The sequence below is a fragment of the Tenrec ecaudatus genome, chromosome 1, assembly GCF_050624435.1.
Source record: "Tenrec ecaudatus isolate mTenEca1 chromosome 1, mTenEca1.hap1, whole genome shotgun sequence".
Lineage (NCBI taxonomy): Eukaryota > Metazoa > Chordata > Mammalia > Afrosoricida > Tenrecidae > Tenrec > Tenrec ecaudatus.
Genome location: NC_134530.1, coordinates 54,782,749 through 54,801,540, shown reverse-complemented (window position 1 = coordinate 54,801,540; position 18,792 = coordinate 54,782,749). Strand labels below are relative to the sequence as shown.

General features: G+C 46.7%; 1 protein-coding gene across 2 annotated transcripts in view; it reads right to left on the bottom strand.

Moving 5' to 3' along the window:
* Positions 1-305: 305 nt before the first annotated feature.
* ZCCHC17 (zinc finger CCHC-type containing 17) overlaps positions 306-18,792 on the bottom strand; it is a 79,131-nt gene continuing 60,644 nt past the window's right edge. For both annotated transcript variants that reach the window (XM_075553323.1, XM_075553328.1), the window contains one exon: positions 306-1,169. In XM_075553323.1, the coding sequence (XP_075409438.1) occupies positions 1,008-1,169 (162 nt within the window). In that variant the 3' untranslated portion in view covers positions 306-1,007. The remainder of the gene's footprint in view (positions 1,170-18,792) is intronic.

The window sequence follows — 18,792 nt, the reverse complement described above, 5'->3', positions numbered from 1 at the left end:
GGGCATTTGTTTTCTGTGGCATGTTCAGGTCACTCCCTAGTTAGAACTCACGCTGAGGTCACAGTTTCCTTCATGGTGGTGGGAGACGACCACTGGCAGTGACTGCTTAGCCTGGGTCCTACTCAGGGTTCTACATTTTTATAGTTAATCCAACCAATTTTGGGGGGAGGGGTCATCTGACCACTGGAGAGGAAGGCATATGAGGCCCGGTGTCCCTGGACCTCTCCAACATATGGAGTAACACTGACTGTCAACCATGCAAGCTCAGTGACTTCAAATCTGTAAATGACCCAGGAAGAGCAGGGTTAAAGGAATAAGAACTTTTAGTAAGTTTCAGATCAAACACATTGCCATCAAATGCCAGGAATTTAAGCAGCGGTCTGAAGGGGAACTGATTAACACGCACAGGAATGAGTACAAAGTGGAACGATGATCTTGGCTGGGGCTGGCTGGTTCAGCCATCTGGGGAATGTCACACACAAACTCAGTCACTGCAAACAGTCTCTTTCTGGCGGTGGCCACGGCTGTCGCTTGTAGCAGAGCAGAGCCGTGTTGGGGAGAATGGGAAAAGTGAGCACCACTTCTGACCAGGCTCGCCCCCTGCCTGCCTGCTGGCAGCCAGGATCACCCCACTGATGAGCCCGGGACAGACCGGGCGGCTCTGTTCTTCTGCGACCAGTGAGACTCCCCTCCACAGCAGTAGCTGCGGCTCAAGCTTGGGCTGGACTCGGGAGCGCAGCTGCCGCGGTGGCAGCTGGAGAAGCCAAGGCCCTCCTGCTGAAAGAGGTTGGGTGCGCGCATGGGTAGGGTGCAGAGGTCACTTGCAAAGAGACCAGGAGCGAGAAGCAAACACGCGATCAGGCAGCTGCTCTGGACGTGGGACCCCCCAAGCCCTGCCTGCTGCTTAAGGGGAAGCCGCCTCTCGTGGGAGAGAAGGAAACGGAGCCTTGGCTTTCAGGACTAAGGGTCTGGCTCTGTGCTCTCGCCCAGCCCTCTCCTTCCCGCTCTCACTCCTTGTGCTTCTTCTTGTGCTTCCTCTTCTTCTTCTTCTTCTTGGCCGCCTTGCTGTCTTTCGGCGCGTGCCGGGCCTTCTTGCCAGCGTCGCTCTCGGAGTCCGAGCTGCCCGAGTCAGATGACTTCCTGTCTCGGTGTTTCTTTTTCTTCTTTTCCTGGAAAGAAGAGCTGAAAATCAGGCGTGGATACGTATACTGCCTTTAAGCAGACAAGCGACTCGTAGGGCCACTTTAAAAAGGGCAGAAATCGATTAAGTGGAAGACTCGAGTCGCAGCACGGTGTGGCTGGTGAGCTCCAGGGCGCTCTGCGCAGAGCTAGTCTCGCGGAAAGCCAGAGCCCCGCAGTGCGCAGGATCTGGGTCAGTAGCTGCGACGGTGGGCTCAGGCCCACCCAGGGCCATGAGGTGGCTCGGCAGGTTTGCCTAAAGTGGCCAGGAGTTGGAGCTGGCTCACTGGCAAATAGCACATACAAATGCACATGTATACACACGTATGATGCGTATATTATAAATACTTATGCACGCATATTGGTTTAATATGCACAGAAAACCAGTAACTTACAAGTGTTACCTTTGGGGATCAGTGAGCGGACAGGAAAGCAGTTTTTCATCCATACATTTTTGTTTTTTAAACCATTTTATTGGGGGCTCATACAGCTCTTATCACAATCCATCCATTGTGTCAAGCACATTTCTATATTTGTTGCCATCATCATTTTAAAAACATTTTCTATTTGAGCCCTTGGTATCAGATATTTTTCCCCTTCCTCCCCCTTGATAATTTATAAATCATTATTTTTTCATGTCTTACAGTGACCGATGTCTCCCTTCACCCACTTTTCTGTTGTCAATCTCCCAAGGAGGGGGTTATATGTGGATCATTGTGATTGGTTTCCCCTCTCCCCCTAACCCTCCTGGTATTGCTACTTTCATTATGGATCCTGAGGGGTTTATCTGTCCTGGATTCCCTGTGTGTTCAGTTCTGATCTGTACCTGTGTACATGCTCTGGTCTAGCCAGATTTGTAAGGTAGAATTGGGATCATGAAAGTAGCGGGGATGAAGCATTAAAGAACTAGAGGAAAGTAGTATATTTCATCGGTGCTGTACTGCACCCTGACTGGCTCGTCTCTTCCTTGTGAGGGGATGTCCAATTGTCCATAGATGGGCTTTGGGTCTCCATTCTGCGCTCCCTCTCATTCATATTGATATGATTTTTTTGTTCTGGGTCTTTGATACCTGATCCCATCAACGCCTCATAATCACACAGGCTGGTGTGCTTCTTCCATGTGGGCTTTGTTGCTTCTCAGTTAGATGGCCACGTGTTTAACTTCTATGCACCATTTTGTCTTCAGTGATTGTGTCGGGAAGACGTTATTAGAACAAAGTGTTCTTGCGCTGTGGGAGTACTTAAATAGAGGCCAACTTCTGTCTGCTACCTTGATACGTAACATAAATATACCTACCTAGATCTATTTCCCTAGCGTTATACATATATATATATGCCTTATTTAGACCTCTATAAATGCCCTTTGCCTTCTCTTTCTTTCCTCTAGTCCTTTTCCTTCCCTCTTGCCCCACTATCCTGTTCAGCCTTCAGTTTCAGTAATTGCTCGTAGTTGTAATTCTGTTCTTTGGGGGGTTGCTGTTGTTAAACAAATATCTACCGGTTGTTTTCATTAAGAAACAAACACACGCAGAGAACCACCGGATATAGAGCCCAAGGAGCCATGGAGATCACCTACTTCTCTGCCAGGCAACAGTGCCCGCTGGCCCAGGTTACACTAGGGCTGAGCTATGGATACAGGACTCGATGGAGTCAGGCTCCTCTGAAGACTGCTGCCAGGGGACACACCTGCCATCCACGATGAGCTGCAGACGCGTTTGTTTCTTGTTTTAATCTGCTGGCACTGGTTACTTATCACCTTTAACCTTTACATGGTTATACAGATGAACAAGAAAAACAGCTCAGAATAAACTTTGCCCAAACTACTGGTGGACAACGGGAGCGTGAACGCCGGCATCTCAGCAGGGCTCGCTACACTGCAGCTCTCTGCCAACACAACCGCATACACATGGAGACAGGCCCGGCTTCGGTGGGGTGCCAGGTCAGTCTAGTCACCTAGTCAACCTTTAAACGTGGGGGTCCAGGAAAGCGAAGGAAGGAACAGACTCTATCCTGGAGCGCCAAGCCTTGATTGAGGGCAAGATATTGACGTGGGAAAGCAAACTAACAGAGGACAATGGGGCTGGGCCCAAGCTGAGCTATGTGGGCTCCCTCCCCAGAAAAATGTAATAGAGAGGGCAGCGCTGAAGATGCAGCCTGGGGGGGAGTGGCGGGTGTGTCCAGACCACTAAGACTGCCAATTGGGAGAGAGAGAACCTCACCATGGCCCACCAAGCCCCCAGGGACGACATCCTGCTCAGAGCAGCCAATGCACAGAGACGACCATAGGGCCGGTCCTACCACCAGACATGACATTCTCTCACTGACCCATAGCGCTCTGGGGGACAGCACTGGAGACACTGGAAAATGTGCCTGGTCTGCCCCACACACCAGGGTGAAATGGGACGGGGGTGCAAAAGGGTAGTAAGGGGAGCAAAGTTATCAAGTCCCTGAGGAATCCTGAAAATAGACTTCTGACTTGGGAGACAGGGCGTGGCGCCTCATCAGACCCAACTGGAAACACTCATGAGGATCAGCTGCCAGACCTGGAATTATCTATTGTGTTTTGCCCACTTTTTCTCTATACCTATCTACATAAGACAGGAGGGACAAACAATCCCAAGGAGAAGACAACAGGACTGTGGTCCTGGGGGTGGGGGTGGGGGACATGGGAGAAGAGGGGGAGCAGGGAGCCAACAAACTCAGGGATAAGAGAATATCAAGAGATTTAAAATTGATGGCATGGACGGCGTGTAATGTCCGGTGGGGTTTGCTCAAGTGCAGTGTATCCGAGAGGAATTACTGAGAGCCGAATGGAAGGGGAGCATCACAGCGGGACAAGAGGAAGGTGAAAGGAAATAAAGGAAAGAGGTAGGAGGCAAAAGCTATTTATAGAGGTATAGCTATAGCTATGTATATTTGTAAATACACTAATTTATAATGAAAGGGATAGAGCCCAAAGTACATCTATGTTAAGTCTTAAGGTAGCAGATGGACATTGGGCCTCAACTCAAGCACTCCCTGAACGCAAGAACACTTTGTTCTAATAACCTGGTACTCTTTGATACTCACCTTCCCGACAGGATCACTGAAGACAAAACGGGTGCATAAGCAAATTTGAAGAGAGCAGATGGTGTCCAGCTATCAAAAGATACAGCATCTAGAGTCCTAAAGGCTTCAAGTTAAATAAGCAGCCATCTAGCAAGGAAGCAAATAAGCCACGTGGACGAAGCACACCAACATGTGTGATCATGAGGGACAATGGGATCAGGTATCAGCTATCAAAAGATCCAAAACACTGACATCCATGTGAAAGAGGTGGGTTAGAGTGGAGACCCCACACCCATCTGTAGGCAGTTGGCTATCCCTCCACAGAAGGGTTACAAGGAAGGGATGATTCAACCAAAGTGCAGCATAGCACCGACGAATCACACATCATTCCTCCAGTTCCTGAATACCACCCCTCCCCGCTCTGCCAGAACCCAGTTCTACCTTACAGATCCGGCTACACCAAAGTACACACATTGGTACACATGAAATGCAGAGCAGATTAAAACCTCAGGAACTGTAATGGGAGTAAAAGAGGTGTAGCAGGGGAGGGTATTGTTTCTGTCTTCACAGGGAGAGGGACCAGACTTAAATCCGGTGTTCCGGGATGCAAATGCAGCGTGCCTTCCTGGAGAAGGGAGCCAGTGGAGGGGCCTGAGGGCTCAGTCCCAATCCCAGCTACATGGACAACTGCCCCTCCCCCCGGAAGAATTTACTTTAGAGGACTGCCCTGAAGCTGCAGTCTGATCAGAGCACACGGGAGCAAATGAATGGGGAGGAAGAGAGTGGAGCACATCCGGGCCACCAGGCCTGGAGGACAATATCCCTGCTCCAAACAGCCAATGCACAGAGTGGACCATATGGCTGATCCCACCATGACACACGACGACCCTCTCTGACCCATGGCCCTATGGAGGACAACACTGGCCCGGTCTGACCCTGAGTCACAGAGGCAAAACACTAAAGGCGTGTGGCAGAGCAACGGGGTAGCAGAGCAGGGAGCCCCCGGGGGATAAACATTGGGGCCAGAGCGTGGCACCCCAGTGGACTTCACTGGAGGACACGCCTAGAGTTAAAAAAATCAGACCTTGATATATTTACAGGATTTTTTTCTTTTAAAAAATTTTTTTAATTTAATTAATTTATTCTTCTCTGGGTCATTGGCTCTATTTTTTTGTCGTCATCATTGTGTTCTCTTTTGTCGCTTTGTCTTGCTATGCCTTGTTTTTTGGTGCATGTAATTATCTCTGCAGATCTATCTAGATAAGATATGCTGGATGAACAGTCTGCAGGAGAAAACAATGGGACTGATGGTTCCAGGGGGACATGGGAGAGGGGGAAAGGAGGTAGTGCTGACCAACCCAGGGACAAAGGAACAAGTGATCCAAAATACATGGCAAAGAGGGTGTGAAAGGCCTGGTAGGGAGCCCAAGGGCCATGTAACTGAGATAAATTACTGAAACCAAAATGAAGGCTGGGCATAATAGTGGAACAAGATGAAATTAAAAGGAAACCGAGGAAAGAACTAAGAGGCAAAGGGTATTTATAGAGGTCTCGATACAGGCATGTACATATGTAAATATATTGATATAGGATGATGGAGAATAGATCTATGTGCATATATTTATAGGTTTAGTATTAAGGCAGCAGATGGACATTGGACCTCCACTCAAGTACTTCCTCAGTGCAAGTACATTTTGTTCTATTAAATTTGTATTCCTTGATGAACACCTTCCCGACATGATCGCTGCAGACAAATGTGTGCACAAGCAAATGTGGAGAAGAAAGCTGATGGTGCCTGGCTATCAAAAGATAAGAGCATCTGTGGTCTTAAAGGCTTGAAGATAAACAAGTGGCCATCTAGCTGAGAAGCAACCAAGCCCACATGGAAGAAGCACACCAGCCTGTGTGATCACGAGGTGTTGAAGGGATGAGGTATGAAGCATCAAAGGACAAAAAAAAATCCTATCATTGTAAATGAGGGGAGTGCAGAGTAGAGACACAAAGCCCATCTGTAGGCAACTGGATACCCCCTTACAGAAGGGTTGTGGGGAGGAGACGAGCCAATCAGGGTGCAGGGTATCAAAGATGAAACATACAACTTTCCTCTAGTTCTTCAATGCTTCCACAACTACCATGATCCCAATTCTACCTTACAAGTCTGGCTAGACCAGAGGATGTACACAGGTACAGATAGGAACTGGAGACACAGGGAATCCAGGACAGCCAGCGGTGAGAGTGGCAATACTTAGAAGGTGGAGGGTAGGTGGGGTAGAAAGGGGGAAGCGATTACAACCTCTACCCTTGGGGATGGGACAACAGAAAAGTGGGTGAAGGTAGACATCAGACAGTGTAAGATATGACAAAATAATTTATAAATTATTAAGGGTTCATGGGGGAAAGGGGAGCTGGGAGGGAAGGGGGAAAATGAGAAGCTAATATCAAGGGGCCAAGTAGAAAGAATGTTTTGAGAATGATGATGACAACAAATGTACTGATGTGTTTGACACAATGGATGTATGGATTGTGATAAGAATTGTACGAGATCCCAATACAATAATTTTTAAACAATAGTAATTTTATGGCTGGGGTCACCCCAACATGGGGAACTGTATTAAAGGGGGGAACTGTATTAAAGGGTGGCGGCATGAGGAAGGTTGAGAGCCACTGCCTTAGGGGCAGTTTGACTCTTTCCTGTAGTGTTGCTATGAGTCGAAATTAGGTTTTGGGGTTTGTTTTATTTCCCAACAGTTTTATCGGCATATAATTCACATTACCATAAAATTCAATAATTCAATCACATCAAGAAGAGTTGTACAGTCAATACAATCATTTTTAGAACATGTTCTTCATTCTTTTTTTGAAAAATCATTTTATTGGAGGATCATACAGCTCTTATCACAATACATCCATCCATCCATTGTGTCAAGCACATTTGTACATTTGTTGCCATCATCATTCTCAAAACATTTTCTTTGTACTTGAACTCTTGGTATCAGCTCCTCAATTTCTCCCCTCCCTTCCTCACCCTCCCTCTCTCTTGATAATTTATAAATTGCTATTTTTTCATGTCTTACACTGACCAATGGCTCCCTTCACCCACTTTTCTGTAGGTTACCTGGTCATCATAGTGTGTGTGTGTGTTGGGGGGAGCATTAAAGAACTAGAAGAAAGTTACATGTTTCATCGTTGCTACACTGCACCCTGACCAGCTTGTCTCCTCCCTATGACCCTTCTGTAAGGGGATGGCCAGTTGCCTACAGATGGGCTTGGGTTTTCACTCCTCACTCCCCCTCATTCACAATGATATGATTTTTTGCTCTTTGATGTCTGATACCTGATGATCCCATCAACACCTCGTGATCACACAGGCTGGTGTGCTTCTTCCATGTGGGTTTTGTTGCTTCTCAGCTAGATGGCCACTTGTTTATCCTTCAAGCCTTTAAGATTACAGACGCTATATCTTTTGATAGCCTGGCACCATCAGCTTTCTTCACCACATTTGCTTATGCACACATTTGTCTTCAGTGATTGTGTTGGGAAGGTGAGCATCATGGAATGCCAGTTTAATAGAACAAAGTGTTCTTGCATTGAGAGTGGAGGTCCAATGTCCATCTGCTACCTTAATACTAAACCTATAAATATATGCACATAGATCCATTTCCCCATCGTTATATATAAATACATTTACATGTGTACATGCATTTATTTAGACCTCTATAAATACCCATTGCCTCCTAGTTCTTTCCTCCATTTCCTTTTACTTTCCTCTTGTCCCACTATCATGTTCAGCCTTCAGTCAGGTTTCAGTAATTCCTCTCGGTTACATTGCCCTTGATCATATTCTTCATTCTTGTACTATCATTAGCTTCTCGTTTCCCCTCAACTTCCCCTGCCAGGCCCCCAAAGAGCTATTAATCCAGTTACCATCTCTATAGATTTGCCTATCCTGGATTTCATGTACAGGAAAACATTAAAAACAAACAAACAAAAACTAAGAATAAAGGAAACAGATTTTCAAAAACCTCAAATGAAAAGAAAACAGAAATTATTAAAAACTAGAACTACTTTAAATAGATCATATGGAAAATCAAATAATAGGGTGATAAATTTTAACCTAACTGCTCCTACAACAATCAACTTTCCAGTGTGCTCTACATGATAGCTAGGCTGTTCACACCCACGGTCATGTCACAGAGGACTCACCAGGGGCTTCATCCCTGTGCATTTCCCCTTCCCTTTTTCAAAAACGGAAACCGCTTCTAAACGTCAAAAGGGAGATGGAGTGGTATTACATTGTGACTTAACTATGGCGGCCACCATGTCTGGTAACGGGGCGAGTCACACCCCTCGACTAGGGCCGGTGGGGATTCATCAGAGGCTTCACCTGTGTGTGGATCCTGCACATGGAGTGTGGGTTCCACTGTCATCCGCAGCCCGCAAACCAGGTGTGCACCGTTTAAGCTCTGACACCATTCTCTCCTCTGGATTTGGATGATGGTATTTTACAATCCTTGGATCACACAGGCTGATGCGCTTCTTCCACGTGAACTTGGTTGACACCTCACTTATTAGATGGCTGCTTGTTTGAGGCAAGCCTTGAAGATCTCAGATGCTATTCTTTCTGATAGCCTTCACCACACTTAGCTATAACATCCGTATCTTCAGTGATCTCTTCATAAGGGTAAACATCAAGCAAGCCTTTTCATAAGAACTTAGATTGGGGCTAGAATTAAGTGCAAGTTCAAAATCCATTCATGTATCCATCCATAGTTGTTTATATAGAGAGACATCATTGTCATTTTATGTTACAGAATATTCTCAACATGGGCATCACTTCCACTGCCATCAAGTCAATGCTGACTCACAGAGAGTGAAAAAGCCTCATCTTTCCCCTGTGGAGCTGGCTGGTGGTTTCGAAGTATGCACTGCTAGTGCCATTAGTTTAGCTAATGGTATAGAATTTGAAACTGTTGAGAAAGGAAATTATATGAATATAAGGCAGCTATGAAATACATGAATTGTTGCCTTGTACAGATTAAACTCTTAAGTGATTGCACCCTATTTACATAAATAACAGGAGTTGGTGATAGGGCAAATCTTCCAATAATATTCATTCACAATAGCAGATGAATGCCTAACAGATTAATGCGTGTCAAAATGAAGCCAGGAGGGCATTAAAATCTTAAGTATATGGTAGTTCCAGGCCACCATTCAGCAGGCCCCTTCAAGGCAAGAGATCGGGACCAAAGTCCAAGATCTGTCAGTTCTACGCCCTTGGGCTTCTCCCTGTAGGGAGTTTCAGCCTTATGCCCAACGGCTACAGGTGGATTTGAGGTAGCATCCAGCACACAGTAGGGCTGTGCGTCTTCAGCCTTCACAAGAGATGTACAAAGTGGGCATGGTTATCCTGACACTTTCAGAGCGGAAAGCTTCATCTCAGAGACATGAAGTGACTTGCTCAAGATCACACAAGAAACAGAACCAAGGCTTGAAGATGGTTCACTCTGGTTCACCGCCCTGCTGAGGATTTGTATTGAATGAAGGAAGGAATTTAATGAGTCAGAATCTTCAGTTGGACAGGATTCCCAGGTGACTCTCATGAACACCAAAGCAAGCACCTAGCGCCCTTGTGGAGCAGGAGGTGCTGCTGCGGTCGATCTGCAGTAGAAAGCCCAATTCTTAGCAGGAGTGGGGGTGTCAAAGCAGAATAAACCTGTGCAAAGCCTGGAGTAGATTCAGGCAGCGTCACAAAGTGGGCACGTTGTCTAACCTGGTCTTTCAAAGGCAGCACCTAATTTTGCACCTCGCAGCAAAAATGCATAGGTTTCGCTGAAAAGCAAGCATATATTCAGTTATGCTTTCTGGAAGTGAGACAGAGGTGGTTTCTGGTTAGAACTTACCTTACGGCACTAGCTTATCCTAACTTAGAAAGAACAGTACCCAGAAGAAAGAAAAGTTTATCAATCAACTCTCAAATATTTACTGAACTTGATGAATACAGAGCACTTTGGAGCACCATAGTTTCATTCAAGGCTGCTTAGGTGATATGGAGAACAGGGCAAATAAGGAACCCTACTGGCACAAGGCACAATGCAGGCGCCGGGGGCAAAGTCAACCCGCTCAGCGGAGCCTGGCACCGTCCCCTCCACACTGGACCCAACTATATCAAGCAAGGGGACATTCACTCCTCACCACGGAGTCCAGTCCATAGACCAGGGACACCATTGCCTCGTCTCAGCAGTGAGTGAGGCCAGAAACCAGGGCTCACAGTCTTCTAGGAACAAATTATTTAGTCAGGGAGGAAAACTCAAGAGATACTAGTTGGTGTAAGTGCAGCACGTATTGAAGAGTCAAGGGCACACGGGAAAGAAATCAAGGACATTCAAGGAATAGGACAGCGGCTTCCGCTCTCCACAGAGGAACCAGGTAAGAGGGAGTGCTTTAGTTAATGGGCCAGGGCCAGTCCTGGAGCCAAGGAATGACTGTTCGTTTTTTAAAAATCACTGTATTGGGGTCTCGTACAGCTCTTATCGCAAGCCAGCCAGCCAGCCATCCATCGTGTCAAGCACATTTGTACATATGTTGTCGCCATCATTTTCAAATCACTTGCTTTCTACTTGAGCCCTTGGTATCAACAGCTCATTTCTTCCCCTCCCTCATGATTCCTTGATAATTTATAAATTGTCATTTTTTTCATGTCTTATGCCACCCACTGTCCCCCTTCACCCACTTTCCTGCTGTCCATCCCCCTGGGGGGGGGTATATGTCTATAATTGTGATCGGTTGTCCCTTTCTCCCCCCGACCTTCCCCTTCCCCTCCTGTTCTTGTCATTTCTATTCTTGTTCCTAGGAGCCCTGGTGGTATAGTGGATAGAGATTGGGCTGTGATCTGCAAGGTCAGCAGTTTGAAACCACCAGATGCTCTGTGGGAGAACGATGGGGCTTTCTACTCCTCCAAACAGTTACACTCTTGGAAATTCCAAGAGGGCAGTTCTACTCGCTCACTATGAGTTGGCATTGATGGATGGCAGTGAGTGACCTGCTTGTTCCTGTGAGAACGGCAGAGCGGAGAGCGTTGAAGTACTGTAGTCACATTAAAAGGAGAACACTGGATCCAATATCGCTAAACTGCCTCATGACCAGTGGTCAGCCTGATCTTTGAGGCACATGCTTCCTTAGAATACAGCCATGACTCCGAAGACCGGTGATGGCATAGGATAAGTCAAAGAGGCCACAGCCCAAAGCACAGTTCAGGGCAAGATTACTGAGGTCTTCCTTCACTGCAAAAATCCAGCCACTTCATATCCCATTTCTAGTCACAACATGGTTTCTTCTCCCTCTGATTCTGCCCAATAAAAACGGCTGGCAATTTTCAGATATTGGGGCAAAAACTGTGACAGAAACTGAATAGCCATGAGTCCAGCGATGCAGTCTAGATTTTTGGCCATGCATTAAATATATCTATGTCTGATGAAAAGAGGCGGGGGGCCCACTACGATAATCGATGATGCTGGCCCATGCTTCTTCAGGATTGAGCAGCTGTAGGGGTCAGTCCCTATTACTCCACAGGTGAGGGCAGATCTCCCCGTTCTGTAAGGAGTGGCTATAAAGTCTGTCCATTCACAGGTAGTCAGAGCATATGAAGGGGTACCCCCCCAAAAAAACTGGACTTCCCCTAGCCCACCCCTCTCTAAAAGCTATGTATTTAATTTTTTTTTACAAAACAATCTATCACTTCAAAGTACTCTCTCTCTCCATTACACGTAATGCAGGTCAAGTCTGTGACTCAGTGCTTGGAAACATCTTTCAAACTTGTCTGTCTGGATCTTGTTTTTTTCTTCACCTCTTCTACTTTGTCAATTGCTGCTTTTTCAAGTCCTCTTCATTTGCAGAAAGAAAAAGAAGTCGCATGGAGCAAGGTCAGGTGAGTAAGGTGAGTGGGGCAAGAGAGGCATGCTGTGTTTTACCCAAAACTGATGTACTGAGATGGCTGCGTGAGCAGGTGCATTGTCATGGTGGCAAAACCAGAGCCCTGTCTGCCAGACATCAGACCTTTTTTGTCACACACAGCTATGTAATCTTTTCAGAACCTCTAAAGAGAAAGCTTGATTAACAGTCTGACCTGGTGGAATGAACTCCAAATACACTACACATAGACATTTTTGTCTGTTCGGGACGTTGACAGATGTCCAGAACAAGGTTTGTCATCAATCAATATTTTGAAACAAGAAAACCACTTGTAAACTTGAGTTTTTCCCATAGTGAGCTGGTCTTTGTAAGCTGTGCTCAATATCACAATTGTTTCTGCAGCATTTTTCCCAAGCAGGAAACAAAATGTCATAGCCACATGTTGTTTCCTTAAATCGGTGATCACAAAAAATCAAGGTTCAAGTGAAAATGGCTTCCATGAAAAACTTCACTGTGACCAGAGAACCTTCCCAGGCAACACCACTGAGTGCACTAACGCAAAGCACGTTGCTTGACGCTGGCGTAGTGGGGAAAGCGCAGACTGCGAAAGCTCCGCTCTGCCCAGCACAATTCCAGGTTTTTATGGGTACTCCTTCGTACTTATCATGTACTTGGAAGAAGTGACATCGTTCATTTAACCTTGGCCGGTTCCTGGCCCCTCAACATGCCACCTTCTCCTGTCTTAAAGGGTTCGCATTGGCCATTCTTCTCTAGCAACAGCAAGCAGCAGGTATTTAGAAAAACATGTCGTCTGAAAAGGCGTGGGAAGGTATATATACCAAACCCAAACCAAATTCACTGCCATCAAGCCAATGACAACTCACGGCAACCCTATAGGACCGGGTGGAACTAAACTGCCCCGTAAGTTTCTGAGACTAAAACTCTGCACAGGAGTAGGACGCCTTGTCTTTCTCCGTGGGACAGGTGGTTTCAAACTGCTGATCTTGCAGGTAACAGCCCAATGTGTAACCACTAACTGCCAGAGGGTCTTTAGAACATACAGGGGCAAACGTGTAAAACTTCGTGGTCTGACCGATCACCCTGAGGGAGTAAGTCACTGGGCCTGGGGGCTCCGGATCATGTTCTCGGAGGATAAAGTAAGCTGGCATAACAGAGGCCACAAAGACAACGCTCCACAGCCTACTTCAGCGAGCAGTGGCTGGGATCTTAAAAGCTCATGGACGGCCATCCAACATGCAAGTATTGGTCTCTCCCCACCTAAAGCAAAGCAGAGTGAAGAAATCCAAGACATGTAAACATAGTTAGTCCAAAGAACTTATGGGCCAGGCAAATTGCAGTCCCCGAGGCCGACACTAGAGGGCGCTTGGCTGTTCCTATGGACCGCTCTCGCAGAGAGCACATTTGCAGGTCCTGAGAGCGTGGCATAGTAATGTAGGACAAAACTCAACGCAGTCACAGAAGACGAGGCTGTTTCACTACTAGACACACTGGTGGGGCTCCTGAGACTTGGTCACACTGCTCTCAAGCACTCTTCAAACCTGGAATGGAATTCACTACCACTTTCAGGCAAACAATAGCCAGGCCTAGAAGCGGAATAAAGACGGACACTCACACTCCTGAGAACAGTCAAGCACATTACAATCAAGAGGGCAGCCCTTACCCAGGGGCAAAACTCAGACAGCACCACAGTCCAGGAAATAAAAACCAATGCGATTGGCTAACAGGAGGATACCTGGTGGGCCGGTGGGAGAGGAAGGGGGCAGAACCAGGGTACCAGAAGAGCCTTGTGAAGAAGTGGGGGCAAAAGCCCAACCACCAAAATCTCTCCTTCTAGCAGGAAACATGAGGGATGGGAAGCTGTCTGGCTCTACTTGGGAAGCTGTCTGGCTCTACTTGCCTTCCCATTTTGGAAGCGCGGACTAGATTGAGTAAACGCTGTCTGTCCTTTGCCACCAGTTGCACCTGGCTGCTTCTCTGTCCTCGTGCTATTAGTTGATCGAACGCAGGTGTTGACTGTTATTTCATGACAGCGGCTCATCACATGGGCTTTCCACGGTCGGGAATCCCGGCTAACCCTGGAGCGACTTGGCAACAGGGACTGCTGGCGGCATTCCCTTCAGATGAAAGGGCTCAGTTCAGTCCCACACTGACCCCAGGGCTGACTGATGGAAGAGGCCTCTGAATCTCCACGCACAATACTCCACCAAAATATCGATCGCAGGTAAATTTTTTGCTGGTCAGGAAAGCCAGAAATCTTGAAGGAGAAAGGGAACAGACTGGAGATGTGAAGTTTTTATTTGCGGTTGTCAACCGATCAGATCAATAAATAACGTCCGGTGGCTGGTAAGAGGACCAGGGGACAGAAAGTGACAGGAAGTGACTCTATGAGTTCTGACATTGTGCCAGGAAAATGATTAGGGACCCATACACATTTCTCAGTGAGCGAAATAACTGAAGACTCAAAGGGACGGGTGACAGGAGTGCAGTGAGCAGAAGATCGCCGTGAGTTGGTATGTGAACACCTGGTTGTCAGTTCAACTCCAGATGTGTGATTCCAGAGGCGCCAATTACCCTCTCTGACTCGCCCCTCCCCTCCCCTCAGCTGTCAAACGTGGGACAACCGTGCCGCCTCCGGCTACTTCACAGGATTGTAGAAAGGAGAAGAAAATTAAACACACATGAGAGGACTTCACCAACTTTAAATGCTACACAAGTCTAAGCCGTCAAAAGTAATGAAGACATTCTCAGTAAGGTGAAAGGGCAGTGCTGCTGGGCGCGATCTTGGTAGACAAGGTGGGCCGCAGGGAGAAGCTTTAACGTTTTCCACCTCCTGGAGCCCATCTTAATCAAAGAAGGCTCGTGAGCTGGCGGTTCGTATGCGCGGTGGCACTTTAGCTGTAATGAGGTACAATGATTATCACTGCTTGGTTTATCAAGCCAGTCCCCTAAGAAGTGAAAGACGATGGATAATAGGATGACTAAGCAAGCCTAGAAGATCCTCATTAAGTTTTTTGATGAAGTGACAGATGTACATATATCAAAGCAACTTTGGAAACAAAAGGAACAAAACAAACTTCATTAGGTGTGCTACGCTCAACCAAAGACCCTCAGAGTAAGATCTAAACTCTATCCCTTAAGAGAGTAAAAGAGGAAGAGTTATACTTGGAACACACAAATAGAATCTGGTTACAATCTGGCAGCTGGCCTTGCTACTAAAATAAATATAAATTAAAACAGTATTAATCTCCTCTTAAATGTTCAGAATACCAAGAGCCACACTAACCTAGAACTGTAGATAAAAGAACCCTAAGCACTTGGCTGCTAGAGGACAGGTCAATGGTGTGAACCCACCAATGTCCCCAGAGAGAAAGCTAAGGCAGGCTGGAAACTCCCTGGGGCAGTTCTTGTGGGGTCACCATGAGTCGGAATTGACTGGGTGGCACTTAACAATAATTGTGTTGTCAGTTCCAGCCCATAGCAACCCTAAGTACAACAGAATGAAATACTACTGCCTGGAGGCATGCCATCTTCACAATGATTCTTACGTTTGAGGCCATCAATGCAACCATATGTCAATCCATCTTGTCAACAAAGGTCTTCCTCTCTTTCACGGCTCCACTACTTTACCAAGCATGATGTCCTTCTCCAAGGATTGGTCTCTCCTGACAACGTGCCCAAAGTATGTGAGATGAAGCAACAAAGCCCACATGGAAGAAGCACACCAGCCTGTGTTATCACGAGGTGTCGATAGGATCAGGTATCAGGCATCAAAGAACAAAAAATCCTATCATTGTGAATGAGAGGGAGTTCGGAGTGGAGATCCAAAGCCCATCTGCAGGCAACTGGACACGCCCTTAAGGAAGGGTAGTGGAAGGAGACAAACCAGTCAGGGTGCAGTGTAGCAACCATGAAACATACAACTTTCCTCTAGTTCTTAAATGCTCCTCCCCCACCACCACCCCCAGCCTATCATGATCCCAATTCTACCTTATAAATCTGGCAAGACCAGAGGATGTACACTGGTACAGATAGGAACTGGAAACACAGGGAATCCAGGACAGATGATCCCTTCAGGACCAGTGGTGAGAGTGGTGATACCAGGAGGGTCAAGGGAGGGTGGGGTAGAGAGGGAGAACCGATTACAGGGATCTACATATAACCTCCTCAGTGGGAGACGAACAACATAAGAGTTGGTGAAGGGAGAAGTCAGACAGTGCAAGATATGACAAAATAATAACTTATACATTATTAAGGGTTCATGAGGGAGTGGGGAGCGAGGGAGAAGGGGGAAAAATGAGAAGCTGATGCCAGGGGCCTAAGCGGAGAGCAAATGTTTTGAGAATGATGAGGGCAACGAATGTACAAATGTGCTTTATACAATTGATGTATGTATGGATTGTGATAAGAGTTGTATGAGCCCCCACTAAAATGATAAAAAAGAAAATACCATGGCTTGGGTCAGGTGTACCTCACAGTAACATCCTTGCTTTTCAACACTCTCAGGAGGTCTTGCATAGCAGATTTACCCAATAAAACTCATCCTTTTGATCTGGTAACTGCTGCTGCCATGTAAGCACTGATTGTGGATCTGAGGAAGACAAATGCCCTGGACAACTTCAGTCTTTTCTCTGTAGATCCGGTTTCCTACTGGTCCAGTTGGGAGAATTTGGGTTTTCCTTACACAGAGTTGTAATTCACACTGAAGGCTCCAATCCCTGAGCTTCATCAACAAGTGCTTTAAGTCTTTCTCACTTTCAGGAACTAGAGTCGTGTCATCTGCATAGCGCAGGTTGTTAATGAGCCTTCCTGCAATCCTGATGCCGCATTCTTCTTCATATAAGCCAGCTTCTCTGAAGATTTTCTCAGCAGACTGAACAAGTATGGTGAGAAGATAGAACTCTGGAGCACACCTTCCCTGATTTTAACTCATTTAGAATGCTCTTATTCTGTTTGCACACAATAATCACAGATAGAAATCTACACCAAGGAAATGATTTTAATATTTTCAGATAAGGATAAAAATCTATAGATACTAAAGAAATGATCATTTAGATGTTTAAAAGAGATACAAACTCTCCAACAATAGCTTCACAGCTAGGTGGTAATTATAACAGCACTGAAAAACCAGAGTCCCTGCCATGGTGTCAAACTGCAACTCCTGGTGAGTCTTAGAACCAACTGCTGACAGGGTTGGGAAAGCAGACATCGCCCTCTCCTGGGGCAGCTGGTGGGTTCAAGTGCTTAAACCTCTGTGCCACCAGGGCTCCTATCACAGTACTCGCTGCCACTTACGGAGCACTCAGTGTTGTCACCAAGTTGACTCGGACTCCTCGTGACCGCCTACGCAGAGTAGAACTGCGCTTTGAGGCTTCAAGGCTGTGATGTTCACAGCAGAGCTCCACACGCCCCTCCAGAGGGCCTCCAGACAGGTCTGCAGTGCCAGCCTTCAGAGGCTCGTCAGGATCGCAGCCCTGGAAACCCAGGGGGCAGTCCCCCTCAGTCCAGCAGGGTGGCTATGAGGGAGGGACTCCCGTGTGCTTTCTTCCCCTTGATGAGGCTGAGAGTGCTTATATGACAAACTCTACTTGAATCCAGTCTCTCTGACCACACAACATCTGCCCTTAACCAGTAGTTACTAGTAGCTAGACATTCACTGGGCCTTTACTGCATGTCGGTCCTTGGGCTTAGTTTTACATGCATCACCTCACCATGACAACCTTATGAGGTAGGTGCTATCTGTATTTCATAAATGGGAAGACTCGGGCTCAGAAGACTTGAGTAACTGGCCTCATTCCCACAGTCAGGAGGGGGCAAAGCCGAGAGAGGAACCCAGGCTGCTTGATCTACAGCCCATTTTCTTACACCCCACGCTCCACTACCTTCTAGAGGAGGTGACATTCACACACGGAAGCACGCCCCATGGCTGAGTGCTCAATATTCTAAGCAGGGTAATCAGAAAAGGAGGCTCTCGGAAGGTAACCTTTGAGCAAAGACCGACAGATGGAATATGGTAGATGAGGGGAAGAAAGGAGTAACGGGTCATTCCTGGATTTCCACTGGTGCTGCTTATTGAAAAGAGATGGTTCTAGGAAGGAAAACCATGTGTGTGTGTGTGTCTGTGTGTGTCTGTGTGTGTGTGTGTGTGTGTGTGTGTGTGTGTGGTGTTTGTTTTCTGAGAGTAGCTAATTAGACAAACACAGAAGTCAAGCAGTCTGAAGTCTGAAGGTGGCGCTCCGGAGGAAAAGTCAGAACTGGAACTACAGATCTGGACAAAAAGGAGGATGTAGACACTACTTTGGGAGTCATTAGCACACACATTGTGTTTAAAACCCTAGGCTAGAGTGAGGTTACCTAGGGAGAAGGTAGGTATAGAATGGAAGGGAATCTAAAGAGCCCTGGGCACTCCAACACTGAGCCAGAGCCAGTGATGGGGCAGTGACATAAAGAGCAGCAGCCAGATGCAGGAATGGGTACTTAAGGGGCAGGGAGAAGCCTGGGGTAGTGGGCCATGGGCAAATACATACTTTAAAAACTCTCTAGGCTAGTTCAATATTCTAAAAGAAATGAATTCAGCACTAAACTGTCAGTACTTCCTATCTTATTTTTAGAAGTTGGGCATTTCAAAATCCCTGTTAT